Here is a 14,688-nt window from a genome sequence, read left to right on the forward strand (position 1 = left end):
ATATAATAGATGAAATTTAGAATCTCAGGGGAATAGAAGATTGTTTTAAGACAACAGGTATTCGAATCAGTATTAACCCCCCCCCCCACCCGGCCCCAATATAACGATGTGATGAAAATACTAGGAAACAATTGCAAACCATTCTCAGTACTTGGCCGCATCTGGAGGAATTGTGATGCAGCAAACGCGCTAAATATTTAGGGGTCGTTACAGTTAATGAACCCTATTTTTTCGGCTTCCCCATGAAGCAACGAAAATTTTATTTTAGATATGTTGATTGTTGATAAAACAAAATATGGTAATTTCCTAAAGAGNTTGTCCATCCTATTCCTGAAATAATACAAAGAAATATAAATAAATTTTTAAATTTGTATTGAAATAAATAAAATGGGCATTTTAAAAATTGTCAGGAGGGGGCCTAGGTCAGGCCCGACAAATTCTAAAGAAGGCTCTTTTTGTTTAGAATGTTACGGAGGTTGATTGTGCTGGTCTGGCTGGTTACCCTTGTCAGATCTGTGGATAGATCAAGGAATATATTCTTCAAGCGAACTTAGAAAAATTAATAAACGTCTACCCCTGAAGTTATAAGTGTCATCATCGATTCATGACCGCACTCAAAACACCGTGATCTGAGACTGAGTAAATGGGACAAACATTACATTTTTCGTTCTCGAATACAACTATTTTTCTTATCCCATGAAGTATGGGCCTGCGACCGGTAGTGCTTAGGATCTGGATCTGCAACACTTTGGCTACCTGGATCCGGATCCAAGAAAATAATTTTCCGATCCATGTCAAAATAACAACCAAAAAAACCTGCTAAAAATGTTCTTTTTGCTCTAAAAGCACAAGTCTCCACTGTTTACTTCATAAAATCTATGAATGATTCATTAAATTTAAGCATACAAATAAGCGTAAAAAAGGAAGACATAAATTTGGAAATCTCTTCAAAAAATCAGTAAATCTTAAGAAAATGTTCATGATTCGGATCCAGGATCCTGATCTGCATCAAAATGAATTGTATCCTAAGCACTGGCCACCGGTTTACTCACTTGAGAAACTCACACCAAAGACGTCAGTTTTGTCGACCACTGTATTGTCCGCCGAGAAATATTTAATGCAAAGCCATGATGTATTTGTTAATTTTGAGATTGAAAAATGAATAAATCTCCATTCTCAATATAAGATGAAATTTCGAAGAAACTGTATTGAATTGTTAATGGCGATTTTCAAAAATGGGGTCAGTTGAAATTACGTCGACGATTACTTAATATAAAGTTTTCAAAAGATGATAGATAAAAAGAATATAATTGAATAGGTTTAAAACCTGTTCGCAGTCAGGGTTCTGTCAACGTTGTCGAGCTAAACAGGAAAAGACTCAAACTCTGACGATTTTTTTCTAACTCCTACATTATTTTCTAGCTAAAACCCTAAATTTTTCGATGGTTCGATGGTTATTTTGCCTTTGTATTTCCATTTATTGTGAAATGAAAAGAACTAAAAGATAATGTTCAATTGAGAGTTGATTTACGAATTTCTAAATATGTTGTGGAGTATTTTATTAAAATGAATTGTTGTAGCGATCTTGAACCGCAAAACTTCGCAGTCTCATTTACAATTCTCCTGTTCCCTCGGTTTTCTATTTTTACCTAAGTCTCCGTTTCCTTCCATTTCTATTCTTGAACCAGTGTCCTGAAGTTTGAACTGTAATCAAGGAAAATGTGTTCACCCTGTCTCCTGATAGCTTACATATTTCTTCATCTACAGTCGAGGCTCTACTCATTGATACCAAGACTACTGTTAAATACAAACTAGAGATTAGTGGCCTAGCAGACAATACATTTAGGTTTATATCTTTTATATCTCATTAATAAATATATTTTTTTCCTGAAAAGGTGCCCACCCCCTGGATTCCAGTAAACTTATGTTCAATAATAATTTTAAAATAAAAAAATATTGTATGATACGCAAAAATAACGCCTAACCTTGTTTAAAACAAAAAAAATCTCCAAAACTGGTTTGTGAATTATGGTTCATTTCTCAAGATTTATTCACTTAGTTTGGGAAATAATTTCTTTGCTAATTCTGGACAATATATCCTCTTTTATTTTACCATTAATCGTATGTTAGATATTAAATTTGTATTTACGTTTTCAGGGTGAAGGTAACAGAAGCATTCCCACTGAAACCAAGATTTGAGGTTCCTTTAGTACTCCAGCAGGTAGCAGAAATTTGAAATTTTGAACTTTTGGATATCTTTCCCAATATTATGAAATAAGAAGTTTAACTCCGCTTATTGGAACAAATTCCCGTTGGTGAATCCGCCCGGGAATATATTATTTGCGCGCATACTCAAAAATTATAAATCGCTTAGAATTGGCTTGGCATTGATGAAGTTAATTTTTTACTCTATTACTGCGCTCTCAGCTAAAACTCTTGGTTTTCAGCAACACTCTTCGGAATTAATTCTGATTAGTTACCGCTTCTGCCGAAAAATATGCTCACTGAGGGATTGGGAAAATTTAGTTTATCATCCAAATGTTCCTATCTCTTGTTAAAATTGTAATGGATGAGTTATCTATTTAATATTAAACAGTAAATTCAACTAGATTGAGCTCACTGCAATCACTAAGCTAAGTCAAGATGCCGACTCCTTATCTTTTGGATTATCTGCGGATACAAACAGCAAGGTGGTTCTCAACTACCAACCTTTCAGGCTAGACTTCTTCTCAGGTAATTGTGCCAATCAGTGTCTAGGATCCGGATCCGTTGGATCCGCAAGATTTTGGCTTCCTGAATCCGGATCCGCAAAAATATGCGTATCCACATACAATGGGCAAATTATCAACCAAAACGGCAAAAAAATGTTTAATCTAAAAATCGAAATCTGAACTATTTAAAAAGAGAGATTATAAGAAGTTCCTGATTTCTGAATGGTTCATCAAGTTTTAACATTAAAATAAGCGAAAAAAATAAGGCAAAAATTTGAAATTTCTGCTTGTTAAAAATTAGTATATTTTAAGGTAGTATCCTGGATACGGATCCGCATAAAAATTAAATGGATCCAAAGCACCGGTACCAAAATATGCTTAAAGTATCAACTTAAAATATTTAGCTCATTGATATAAAAATACGTACCAAACTGCGTTTTTTTCGGCCATCATTTTTTGATGTTTTTTGTTGTTACTAAGTTAGGGTGTAGTAAATACAGTGCCTGATCATATAGCTATACATTTTAAATTACGTTGTACATGGTCTATAAATCTAAATGCGGTTATCCTGAACTACGCAAAACTTGTAGGTTCTGTCCTAGAGAACGATTTTTGGACCCCCCTGGTCCCCCCTCCTATCAATTTTGTACATGACCTTTAATTTTAAGTTATTTTGTATTATTTAGGGTTAGGTTAGGTTAAGACACTTTCTGGGCCGAGCGCAGCGGCTAGGACAGGGTAGGGGCCGAGAGCCGCGGCCACGGGTTAGGTTAAGTTAATACACTTTCCGGGCCGAGCGCTGCGGCTAGGACAGGCTAGGGGGCCGAGCGCTGCGGCCCCATNGGGGGTCCAAAAAATGTTCACTAGGAATATACCAACTTGTAATGTGATCAGCTTAACTACGATGATATATTTCTGTGCAAATCCCGTATGTATGCACGTATATTAACTTAACATGCATCATAAATTTGTATAGAAAATACACATCAGTTGGAAAATACTCCGCTTTGATTACGATACGAGATCGTTCCCATTGGTTTGGCATTGAGAGTTTGCGTCCTTGTGTCCCTGTTGACATAGAAGCCTATGAGTTCGTGCCCATTGGTTTGGTAATGCTAGTTTGTGTGCTTGTGTCCTTGTTGACATTGAAGCCTATGAGATTCTGCCTGTATTTTGATATCGATAGTTTGGGAGTTGTACCTGGATTGATACGGGTCTGAAAGCAATTTATGGACTAGGGCATTTACTACAAGGGTTGTTTACTTTCGATAAAGGGAGGCCTTTGATGGTTCATTATTTAACGTTGTTTTTTACCAATATTTTTATTTTTAGAAATTTCGTCTATTAGCTGTAATTGCCAATCCTTTTTTCGTTATTAACTCATAATTTATTGTTCCTTGCGAAGAATAATTGGGCACTAGAATTTCTCAATTGACTAACGTTCATGTTCCTTGTTCATAAAAACATTATATTTTATCTTTTAAGCCAGACCATCGCGTATTCGTCACTCATTAGTATACGACCCTAACAGCCCCTCCCCCCATCTGATGCACCCATTATCTCAGGTGGTGCTGACATGTTGGGCCATCTGTTTTTTCTATGGACACAGATATCATATGAGGCTTTTTGTTAAAAATTAATAAATAACCTGATCAGGGGGAGAACTGGTGATGTCCGCGAACTCCCGAGGATTGATGAGGTTTGAACATACTAGAGAGAAGGTGGAGGGAGATGACCAGAATGAAACTGAACCCGGCATGTGGCAGGTGATTGCTAAATATATTCAGCAATTCTTAGTTCTTCAAAATTGATTATAACTTCGCCCTTGAACCTAAGTTTTACAAAGGAACTGATAAATCTCAACAAACTCTAATTTTCTGATCACTATTTTTACTCCCGCTGGATGTAAACATTCAAATTTTGACGATTTGACCTGGCAGAGTTCATACATTGAAATATCAAGAACTACGAAATCAGGTTTCGAAAGATTAGATTAGATCATTAGAGTATGATGAGAGTTCTTTCAGATTGACTATTAAATATTTTGATTTAAGCAACAAAATCAAATAATTGGATGTTTTCAGGAAACCTTTGGAGGACACACAGACTCAAAACCCAATGGACCTCAAGCAGTAGCATTGGACTTTGCTTTCATTGGTAAATACATCTTTTTTCAAAATTTTAGGATTCATTTAGATTGAAGAAGAAGTTTCTAAAATACATGCAAACTTAGATTTCGTTCCCAGAATCAGCTTTTAAAATTTTTTATAACATTCTTCAAAATTCAACCTTAAAATCAGTCGGTCTTTTAAAATCTAAGACTCACTACATAGTAAAAAAAAATCAAAGCAATATTTGAGTTTATTCCTTTTTTCCATGTAAAATCTTAGATTGTGGCTCGATAAGACCTAGCTATATTCTGGAAGACCGGAGACCATATTTAATGAATAAGAGAAGTACTTAAATAACATTCTTAATTGAGCCACTTTTCTAATCTTGACCCGGCGCACAAGACAACTGTTAGAACCAGTGTTACGTAGCTCAACTACTCATCGCTATTCATCGAATTTGGTCCCATTTTCAAGATTTATTTGTTTTAATAAGTTCGTCTTGTAAAGTTCCCGCGAATTTTGAATTGCACAGTTTACGGCATGAAGGTGATGCTTTTTAAGCCTATGATTCCTAGACTTTGACATTATCGTGGACGGAAAACTAGTGCACGACACCGGATAAGCCTAGGACTCCTATGGCCTAGACTGAGCTGGGTATCCAACTCAAGTTTCGCCTTCTGCTCCCAAAATGCAAAAATTGACCCCATTTGATTTTATTTATAATATGAAGAAAAGAAACTTATTTAATCTAATATTTAAGGAATGGAGCATGTTTATGGAATCCCGCAACACGCTGATACCTTCAGTCTCAAGGATACAACAGGATCAGATCCCTACAGACTCTACAACTTAGGTAGAACTTTTATGTAGATATGTAATGAGACTATATGCTTAATTTCAAGTTACCCTCCATTCAAAGATGGCAATGCCCGATTCACAACGATACCCTTCAAATCTTCGACTGATCAATGTTGTTGGACTTGTTCTCATTAATCTACAAAACGTGTTATAATTGGCAAAAAATGAATATTTTCTTTCGAATTTTTTGGAAATCGTTTTTAATGTTGAATATTGGTAATGCATCAGCTGTGTTGAGGTCAAACTGTACACCGCGTACACAGCATTTTAAAGGGATTAAAGTGGATTTCAAGATATTTAAACAAAGAGCTCTTTTTCACAATGAGTATTGAATAGTCAGGTCTGGTTTAAAGCGTACAGTTGTATGGACGGTATTTTATAATTATGCGTACAGTCTCTTTAACCATGTAAATACAGACTTTACCTTCCTTCCCCATCACTTCTTATTTTCTCTTTAAGCATAAAAAAAATCTCAATTTCTTTTTACTATTTTTTAAGTAGCCCAATGTTAATAATTTACTTTTGTTTATTATTTTTTTAGATGTATTCGAGTATGAACTGTGGAACACAATGGCGTTGTATGCTGCTATTCCGTTCATGATGGGACACAACAAACAGTAAGTCGAGCTTTTTAAAACTATGCCAAACTCTGTAAACTAGTCCGAAAAAAATATCATATATCCTTCTGTTTTAAAATATATACTGATAGTTAATTGATTGTATATTGCGATTTTGTAGACACTGATAGTTAATGACTGTTTTATGTAATGAGGACTACGATTAATTATTAATTGATTGGTTGATGTGATTTGGAAGACGACTGATCTTTGATTGCTTCATGTGATTAGGAAGACGACTGGATTATTTGTGCTGAATGCTGCGGAGGGTTGGGTAGACATCAAGAAGAATAATGAGGGTATACTAGGCTCCTTGTCTAACATGGTATCCGGTAGTACCCCACAAAAACAGGTAGATAAACGATTTAATATTTGGTAATTTACTTGATTTCAGTTTTTTTATTTTTTCAATTTTATGATTTGTTATTATTTTTTTCATTCCATTTCTCAGAAGGATATTAGAAAAAAAATGAGATATATTAATTAGACCGTTTCGGGAAAAAAGGATAGAAAATTGCTCCTGTACATTTTCTAACCCTGTCCTTAAACTAAAAAGTTAAATACAATTTTAAGGTTGAGACACACTGGATGTTTGAGTCTGGGGTTCTAGATTTCTTTGTTCTACTGGGACCTGGTCCTAAGGAAGTTTCAAGACAATACGGAGTTCTTACAGGTATTATTCAAGTTGCTGTGCTGGGTTCATAACAGATATCTATATAACCTGGAAGCTTGGTGGGAGGGGGGGGGGGAATTTTGAAATTTTGTGCAAGTATATGTATTTAAATAATATCCCCCCTTCTCTTCAGACGCAGTGATGCTTTGATTGGAAGGGAATTATTTCAGCGTTGTATATGTTTGTTGTATTTTTGCCCCCCTCTTCCGCTTTCAGAATTATATCTTTGCCCCAAATTCACTACTTAAAAACAGGTATATGGTAACTGAAGCCGCGCAAACTACAAAGAAGTTTGCTGCTGCAATAGTATATTGGAGTGTTTTAGTGCCTTTAAAAAGTCAACTTCGAGTTCCCCCTTGTGATTTTTTAAAATGCATTTCTGAAACTCTTCTTTGTTAAATTTCTCTTTTCTCTTCCCTCTTTTCCCTTCCCATTTTCCCTTCCCCCTTCTCCATTTCCCTTCCCCTTTTCCCTTTTTCCCTTCCCTCGTCCCCTCCCTCTACTCCCTTTCCCTTACTCCCTTTTTCCTTTGCTCTTCTCCCTTTCTCCGTTGCTCTTCTCTCTTCCCCCTTTTCTTCTACCTTCCCTTCCCTTTTTCTTATTTTTTCTTCCTTTTTTTTCTCCGAAACCCATTGAAAGCTCATATTTTTGCTCCTGGGGGGGAGGTCAAACAAAAAAATATACACCCCCTAAATGATTTTTGACGAAAAGGTGTGGACTGTGGATGAAATTAGAATCTTAAATTAAACAGATAACATTTAATAACCATCCCCTTTTGAATGTTTGAAGAAAAATATTTGTGTATTCAGGAACAACACCGCTGCCCCAAGAATTCTCTATTGGCTACCACCAGTGCAGATGGAACTATAACGACCAGGGAGATGTAGAGATGGTAAGTTTATGGCAATTTAAATTTCTTTGTTATTTTCATAAACGTTCAGATAGGAACAGTTGTTTCATTTAAGCATGGAGATTGGAGGGAATTGTTTAACGCCATACGGGGTTGTTGAACGCTATACGGGAGTGTTAAACGCCATACGGGAGTGTTAGACGCTATACGGGAGTGTTTTATGCCAGATGGGAGTGTTAGGCGCCATATGGGATTCTTATACGCATTTTGCAATACGGGATTTTTGAACGCCATACGGGATTGTTATATGCCATACGGGATTTTTTTTACGCCAAATGGGTTTTTTATACGCCATATGGGATAAAAAGATAAAGATAAAAAGATAAAAAGATAAAAAGATTTTACATTATAAAACTTATTTTAGGTTAATTCTAAATTTGATGAGTTTGATATACCCATGGATGTAATGTGGTTGGATATTGAACACACAGATGGGAAGAAGTATTTCACATGGGACGGACGGAAATTCCCAGGTGCTTTTACCTTGATAATTTCAATCTTTTTGGTTGTAGATCCCATAAGCGTCAAAACAGCCGAAGCGATCTGGCCCAACTTATCATGGGCTTATCATGACCACAAGGAAGGTTTATGACAATATGTGACCTCACTGAAGGTTTATGGCAATTCAGACCTCACAGGGGTAAAATTTCGCCAATTTTTTCATGGTGAACGAAGAAAATGTCTATATTGATGTCGTCAGTTTCTGAATTAGAAAAATGAGCAGAAGTCAGATGCCATACTTTTTCATGGTTACCCTCTTGTTTTATTATTGTTACTTCCATATTTTATTTTTTTTGTTTATCAGGATTATTTCCTCTCTGTTATTGTTAGCCATTCTTTTTCTTTCGTTTAATTACTTATTTTAAGTTACCACAAGTTTTATTAATAACAATCCCTTTTTCTTTCATTTTCTATATAGTATTATCATATTTTTAAACTATTACTTGCAGATCTATTAAATTTTTTTTTGTCTAATTATGATTGTAAATTATAGATAGTATTGAAATGACAGAGAACCTGGTTTCTCATGGCAGGAAGTTGGTAACTATAGTAGATCCTCATATCAAGAAGGATTCAGGATACTGGGTTCACAACGATCTTACTTCTAAGGGAAATAGTGATCTCTTTTAAAGGATGTATTTTTTACCCAAATATTTCCCACAATAAATCATTTTATCCCCAGTTCAGAGCATTAAACCTTCCAAAAATGTGTGCTCTGGAAAACTTTAAGAGGGGTAGTGGTAATTGATTAAAGAAAATATATTCCTCTGTCTCTTTTCTCCAGACAAATTTTTTTAATTGTGGTTTTAATAAATTAGTTTGCATAGTTATTCCAGTTCCTAGTTATCAGCCTTTTTTATCCCAGCATTTTGAGGACTTATTTCAACCTTTAGAACATGATGTTTATTTGGTAAACTGAGAGGTTTTTATTGATCTTGATTATTTTGATAAGTAAAAAAATGTCATATTTATGCATATAACTTAATTTAAAAATAACAAACGTTTTTTTCTGAAAATTGTATTTTCATTATATTTGTCACTATTTCTGAACTGAACAGGGCCTTTACGTGAAAAATAGTGATGGTAATGATTACGAAGGATGGTGCTGGCCAGGTAAATTCAAAATTATATAAACTATTATTATTTTTATTACTCTTTATTTTTGGGCTTGTCACACATGAAGTGTAAAAAGACTAATAATAAACAGTGAACTGAACTTAAACAAACTAGATATACTGTGTTCAGGTTCAAGCTACTATCCTGATTTTCTGAACAAGGATGCTAGAGACTACTTTGCTGAACAGTATAAACTAGAAAATTATAAGGTACAACAATTTATAATTTCAATAGCTAGAGAATCCAGTGGCCGAATTTAAAGAATTTGAGCGAGGCTTAAATTTAAGCCGCGGTTTAAATATGGTTGGTTCCACTTAAAATTGTATTAACTGTTTCAAGATTTAAGCCGGCGCTGAATTTAAACCGGGGTTTGGCGGATTTAAACCGCGGCTCAAATTCTTTAAATTCCATCTCTGCTTTTCTTGGAATCTGATCTTACTCTAAAAGTCAACCTTTTCAACTATGAATTTGAAATACAAGCAAGTTACACAATCAATAAGGGATGCAAATTGGTCGAGGGGTTACTAATTATGATCGGACATACAAACAGACAAACTAAAATTACTAATTTATAGAAATATATAATTTAGGTGACATTGTTTAAGGTATTCTTTTTAATGATATCTTTTTCCATGGATTATGAAATAACTCAATCAAAGTATTTCATATTTATCAGAAAAAACTTTTGCAAATAATATATGCAGTTAAAAATAAATATAAATTATAGTTGCATTCCTCCATCTTTCCTTAAACTTTGAATATCTATAAGTAGATTGCAATTTTTGAAAAGTAAATTTCTTGAACTTTAAATTTTAAGGAGGCATCTTCTCAGAGCCAAACCTATCGATTCTATTCAAAGAGAATGAAGTAAAGGGTTGAAACTTGAAAGTACTTATTCAGGGAAGTACTCTGGATGTTTACACCTGGAATGATATGAATGAACCGTCTGTGTTTAATGGACCTGAAGTAACAATGCCTAAGGTAATTACTATTTTTGAAATCTATGTTCTTTTTGTTACGTGACTAGTACAAAAATTTTACGTTCTAAACCTCAGTAAAGTTTAAATGTTAAATGAGAAATAAAGTGGTTTAAAGATCAAAAATGCGGCCAGTATTCGAATTTGTAATGTAACATTAAATCAAAATAATGCTTATAAGGGAATAAGGAATTGTCGATTAGTTTATTATTATTTGATGATAATTGTTTTATTTTATGATAAATTATTGATTTTGTTCAGGATAAAAAGCATGGAGAATATGAGCACAGAGATCTACATAATCAATACGGAATGTTGTACTCAATAGCAACTCATCAGGTGGGTCATTTATCTTCCTAAACCGACTAATACTATAGTTCAGAGAGAACCTAAAACTCCGAACTAAAAGTAGAACAGATTTCAAGTGACTAGATAGATTTATGGAGTTCCATGTCCTCATTCATGTTCAAAAGAAATTGTACCGATGTGAATAGTACACACCACTCTTATTAATTTAAGGGTTACTTGAAATAAAGTCTACAGAATAGCAGTTTTAAATTAAATTAAATTCTCAGTAAAGAAATAAAAGATGTTTTTTTGTCAAATAATTTTCATGTCTCGTCAATTTAATCTGGCCTAACCAGTCAAAACATCCTGTCTTATTTTGAACTAAAGAGGCTTCAGAGTACATAGTTAAGAAAATGATGAGGTTATTATATCTTTATTTAAATGTTTTAGGGGCATCTTGTTAGATCAGATAACAAGCTAAGACCATTTGTACTCACCAGAGCAGCTTTCGCCGGTTCTCAAAAGTAAGTGAACTCTGTTATATAAATATATTTTTAAGACAAAGAAGACTTATAGAATATACAAAACTTGGAGGTTGCTGTTTTTTGAATTATTATTTTTGTTCATGTTGATCAATATCAAAAAAAGAATGAAATATAACGAAAATATATAAATTCATAAAACCAATTTTAGCTTTATTATCAGAAGGTATAAACATTATTTTTTAAGTTTAAAAAATCCTTAGATATGCAGCGATCTGGACTGGAGACAATACAGCTGAATGGGGACATCTTGAAGCATCTGTGCCAATGTGTCTCTCATTTTCTGTCGCTGGGATGGCATTTGTCGGCGCCGACGTCGGAGGATTCTTTGGGAATCCTGATGGGGAACTTATTGTAAGGTAGGATCTTTTTGTCTTATAGGTCAATGTTCGGAACTTTTGAACAGTTAAACGCCCATCACCAATCCCGCACACGATATTCCCTTCAGAAACTTTTAATTTGAAGCGTATGCCTAACCTGTGAAAAATCACGAAACACATTTTTGTGAACTCAAACCCCGAGCTGATTTTTGTGTTTTCTGACGTTTCCTCCATCTATAAAGATATCCCAATGGAATTAACTTAATCCATCTGACCACAAAATATATGGATTTGCGCCTAAGCTTTGTCTCTACTCAACTCGTTTTGCCATCGTCTTTATCAGGACAATTTCCGCCTAATTTGCACCAATATTTTCTCGATGTTCCTAAAAATACATAGATAAAAGACAATGAGATTAATAGATATAATTTATATGTAGATGGTATCAAGCCGCGGCTTTCCAACCGTTCTTGAGAGGTCACGCTCATCTGGATTCTAAGAGAAGGGAACCTTGGCTATTCTCAGCAGGTAGCGTCTTTAAATATAGTGATTGCATTAATATCTGATTATTGACAAGTCAAGAATTTTTTAAACTAATTTTTAGCACTTTTGTTAATTTTTAGTACTTTTGTTAATTTGTTTTTAATTGAGGTATTCTGTATTTCAGATAGTAAATAATCATCTTATTAATACTTAAAGAACTAAAAAAATTTAATTTAGGTGAAATGGCCCTGATTAGAGAAGCACTTCGAACCAGATACTCATTCTTACCGTTTTGGTACACTCAGTTCTATGAAGCTGAAGTCACTGGTGAGTAGTCGCAGATTAGTTTATAATTTCCGAATGAAGTATGGACTTTTTTGTGAGATAAAAAACATGCTTTGAATTTTTTGTCAAGGATATCCATTTAATTCTTCGGCTTTGTAGAATAAAAGACTAATAAGTTTTGCGGGGCCGGGGGTTATAAAAAACATTTATGCATTTTTGTGTAAAATATTTCTAATAAATCGGATTGTTCCTCAGGAGTTCCTGTGATGCGTCCTCTATGGTACGAGTTCCCTCAGGACGAAGGAACGTTTGGACGTGAAGGAATACACATGGTTGGGAACTCACTTCTTGTTGCTCCTGTTCTACACAAATCTGCTACTCAAGGTAGGATATTTTAAAGGGAGTGTTTGCGAAAAATGAAAGAAGGTATAGGCTTACGGCGAAAAATTAGTCCCTTTGATCGCTACTAATCTTATCTGTTGGAGAAAACTGTTAATTATCGAAAAAGAATCGACAACTATTATTTATAATATCTGAATGATTTGTTTGGAATTTGGAATTCTGAATTTGTATAAACGCTACGTTCTTCAGTATAAGTCGTTTTTAACAGTTTTCTCCTTATAGATGCAGCAGATAGAAGTAAGATTAGTAGCGATCAAAAGCGCTTATTTTTCGAACACTCCCTTTAATGGTATTATTTACGACATATTTTTAGATCAGATATTCGCTGTCAAAATGACTCGCATCCTTTCGTCCTATTTTGATATTCTATCTATGTATATACTTTGCTTTCCTGCCTGTGTGTCCGTTTGTATCCAATAAAAGTTAAACCGATTAAACCTGAAAGCCTACGTGCCTTCTTGCAATAATTATAAGATACACCCTGTTTAAGTGAATGTATACTTCCCTGGAAACCAGATCTGGTATGATATTGTGTCCTTCCAAAAGTACGAGGTCAGCGGAGAAATTAGCATTCAGGTAATTTATGTACAGGCTTACTCAGAAACGACGACGTCAGAGACGACTTAAACTTAAATCAGTCTCTTTTTCAATTCATAATCTTCTTTCGGGGGTCTATATTTTTCAGAATTACAGAATGATTTTTGATTATTTGGNATCAAACTTTTATTATGATCAAACTTGGTATTGAAATTTTTAAACCTGATTGAACAAATCCAAAAATAGTTCAGAGTTAGTTTTAAAGGTTTCAGGTTAATTTGAATCTGTAATACCGGGGTTTTAATAAGAAAATTCAATTATAGTTTGAAGGGGGGAGGTGGGGTGGAGAGCAATATTTTTACAGAGACACAAATAAACAATGGGGCAAAATTTTAATATCTAAAATCTGTGACTTTAGCGAACCCCCCACCCCCCCTCCCCGCGAAGGTTCAACCTCAGACATTGGATATAAATACCTCACGGGTACAAGAACATTTATGATTAAAAATTAGATGATATTTTGGTTAAACAATAATAAAAATCTAAGTTTAAAACAAAAGATTGGATAAGGATTTATGTTACTCAGGCTGGATATGAGAAAGTCCCAGTATATCAACGAGGGGGAACTATTATACCTAGGAAACAGAGAATAAGGAGGTGAGGGATTTTTTTTTATCATTCTATTGGGAGAGCGGGGCGGGGTTACGGACATAGTTATTTTACCGTATACCTGTCCTATCTATCTATTTGGACATTTGGCCCCAAGAATATGTATACAGCAATCCACTCCTCTCAACCACCCTTAATACCCTTGACCGAAAATATTCAGATTTGTGGGTTGGGTTAGCATGCATCATTAATTCGATGTGTTGTTGTGCGCAAATTTAAAATTGCGGTTGCCGTAGTTCCCCTGTCCCAGGCCTGTATCTGCAGCCCACCTACGCTAATAAACCGAAATCAAATGTGTAATTTTAAAGAATAATTTGATTTGTCTTTTCAAGGTCGTCTGTTCTGATGCACGAGGATCCAATTACTCTGCATATTGCCCTGGATAAAGAACAGAAGGCAGAGGGAACTTTGTACATTGATGACGGACAATCATTCGAATACAAAGAGGTAGAATAAAGAGGAAATAATGATAACAAACCAGTATTTATTTTTTACTTGTCCACTTCATTTGTAATGTTCAGTTCAGATCTGTAGATTTAAAAGCCTCATTTCCATTTTGTTGAAAACATTCAAGTGGTTCTGACTCCTGAACTTTAGACATTTTGAAATCTTACATCAGGAAAACAAAACTATTTGTTTTAGCCACTAATGAAAAGAGCAAAAATTTAACCCACCAACCTTTTTGATC

General features: G+C 34.6%; 1 protein-coding gene across 1 annotated transcript in view; it reads left to right on the top strand.

Moving 5' to 3' along the window:
* Positions 1-14,688, top strand: part of LOC111707213 (neutral alpha-glucosidase AB) — an 18,329-nt gene continuing 3,641 nt past the window's right edge. Inside the window, exons 1-27 of the mRNA XM_023480273.1 lie at positions 1-57; positions 464-529; positions 1,319-1,370; positions 1,716-1,846; positions 2,158-2,221; positions 2,610-2,733; positions 4,368-4,477; positions 4,796-4,868; positions 5,583-5,675; positions 6,222-6,297; positions 6,529-6,649; positions 6,871-6,970; positions 7,780-7,862; positions 8,245-8,353; positions 8,875-8,990; positions 9,440-9,494; positions 9,627-9,706; positions 10,398-10,478; positions 10,736-10,813; positions 11,213-11,286; positions 11,508-11,663; positions 12,064-12,152; positions 12,345-12,434; positions 12,648-12,776; positions 13,285-13,370; positions 13,918-13,988; positions 14,333-14,447. Of these exons, the coding sequence (XP_023336041.1) occupies positions 465-529; positions 1,319-1,370; positions 1,716-1,846; positions 2,158-2,221; positions 2,610-2,733; positions 4,368-4,477; positions 4,796-4,868; positions 5,583-5,675; positions 6,222-6,297; positions 6,529-6,649; positions 6,871-6,970; positions 7,780-7,862; positions 8,245-8,353; positions 8,875-8,990; positions 9,440-9,494; positions 9,627-9,706; positions 10,398-10,478; positions 10,736-10,813; positions 11,213-11,286; positions 11,508-11,663; positions 12,064-12,152; positions 12,345-12,434; positions 12,648-12,776; positions 13,285-13,370; positions 13,918-13,988; positions 14,333-14,447 (2,421 nt within the window). The 5' untranslated portion in view covers positions 1-57; position 464. The remainder of the gene's footprint in view (positions 58-463; positions 530-1,318; positions 1,371-1,715; positions 1,847-2,157; positions 2,222-2,609; positions 2,734-4,367; positions 4,478-4,795; positions 4,869-5,582; positions 5,676-6,221; positions 6,298-6,528; positions 6,650-6,870; positions 6,971-7,779; positions 7,863-8,244; positions 8,354-8,874; positions 8,991-9,439; positions 9,495-9,626; positions 9,707-10,397; positions 10,479-10,735; positions 10,814-11,212; positions 11,287-11,507; positions 11,664-12,063; positions 12,153-12,344; positions 12,435-12,647; positions 12,777-13,284; positions 13,371-13,917; positions 13,989-14,332; positions 14,448-14,688) is intronic.

The sequence above is a fragment of the Eurytemora carolleeae genome, unplaced genomic scaffold (assembly GCF_000591075.1).
Source record: "Eurytemora carolleeae unplaced genomic scaffold, Eaff_2.0 scaffold39, whole genome shotgun sequence".
Classification (NCBI taxonomy): domain Eukaryota; kingdom Metazoa; phylum Arthropoda; class Copepoda; order Calanoida; family Temoridae; genus Eurytemora; species Eurytemora carolleeae.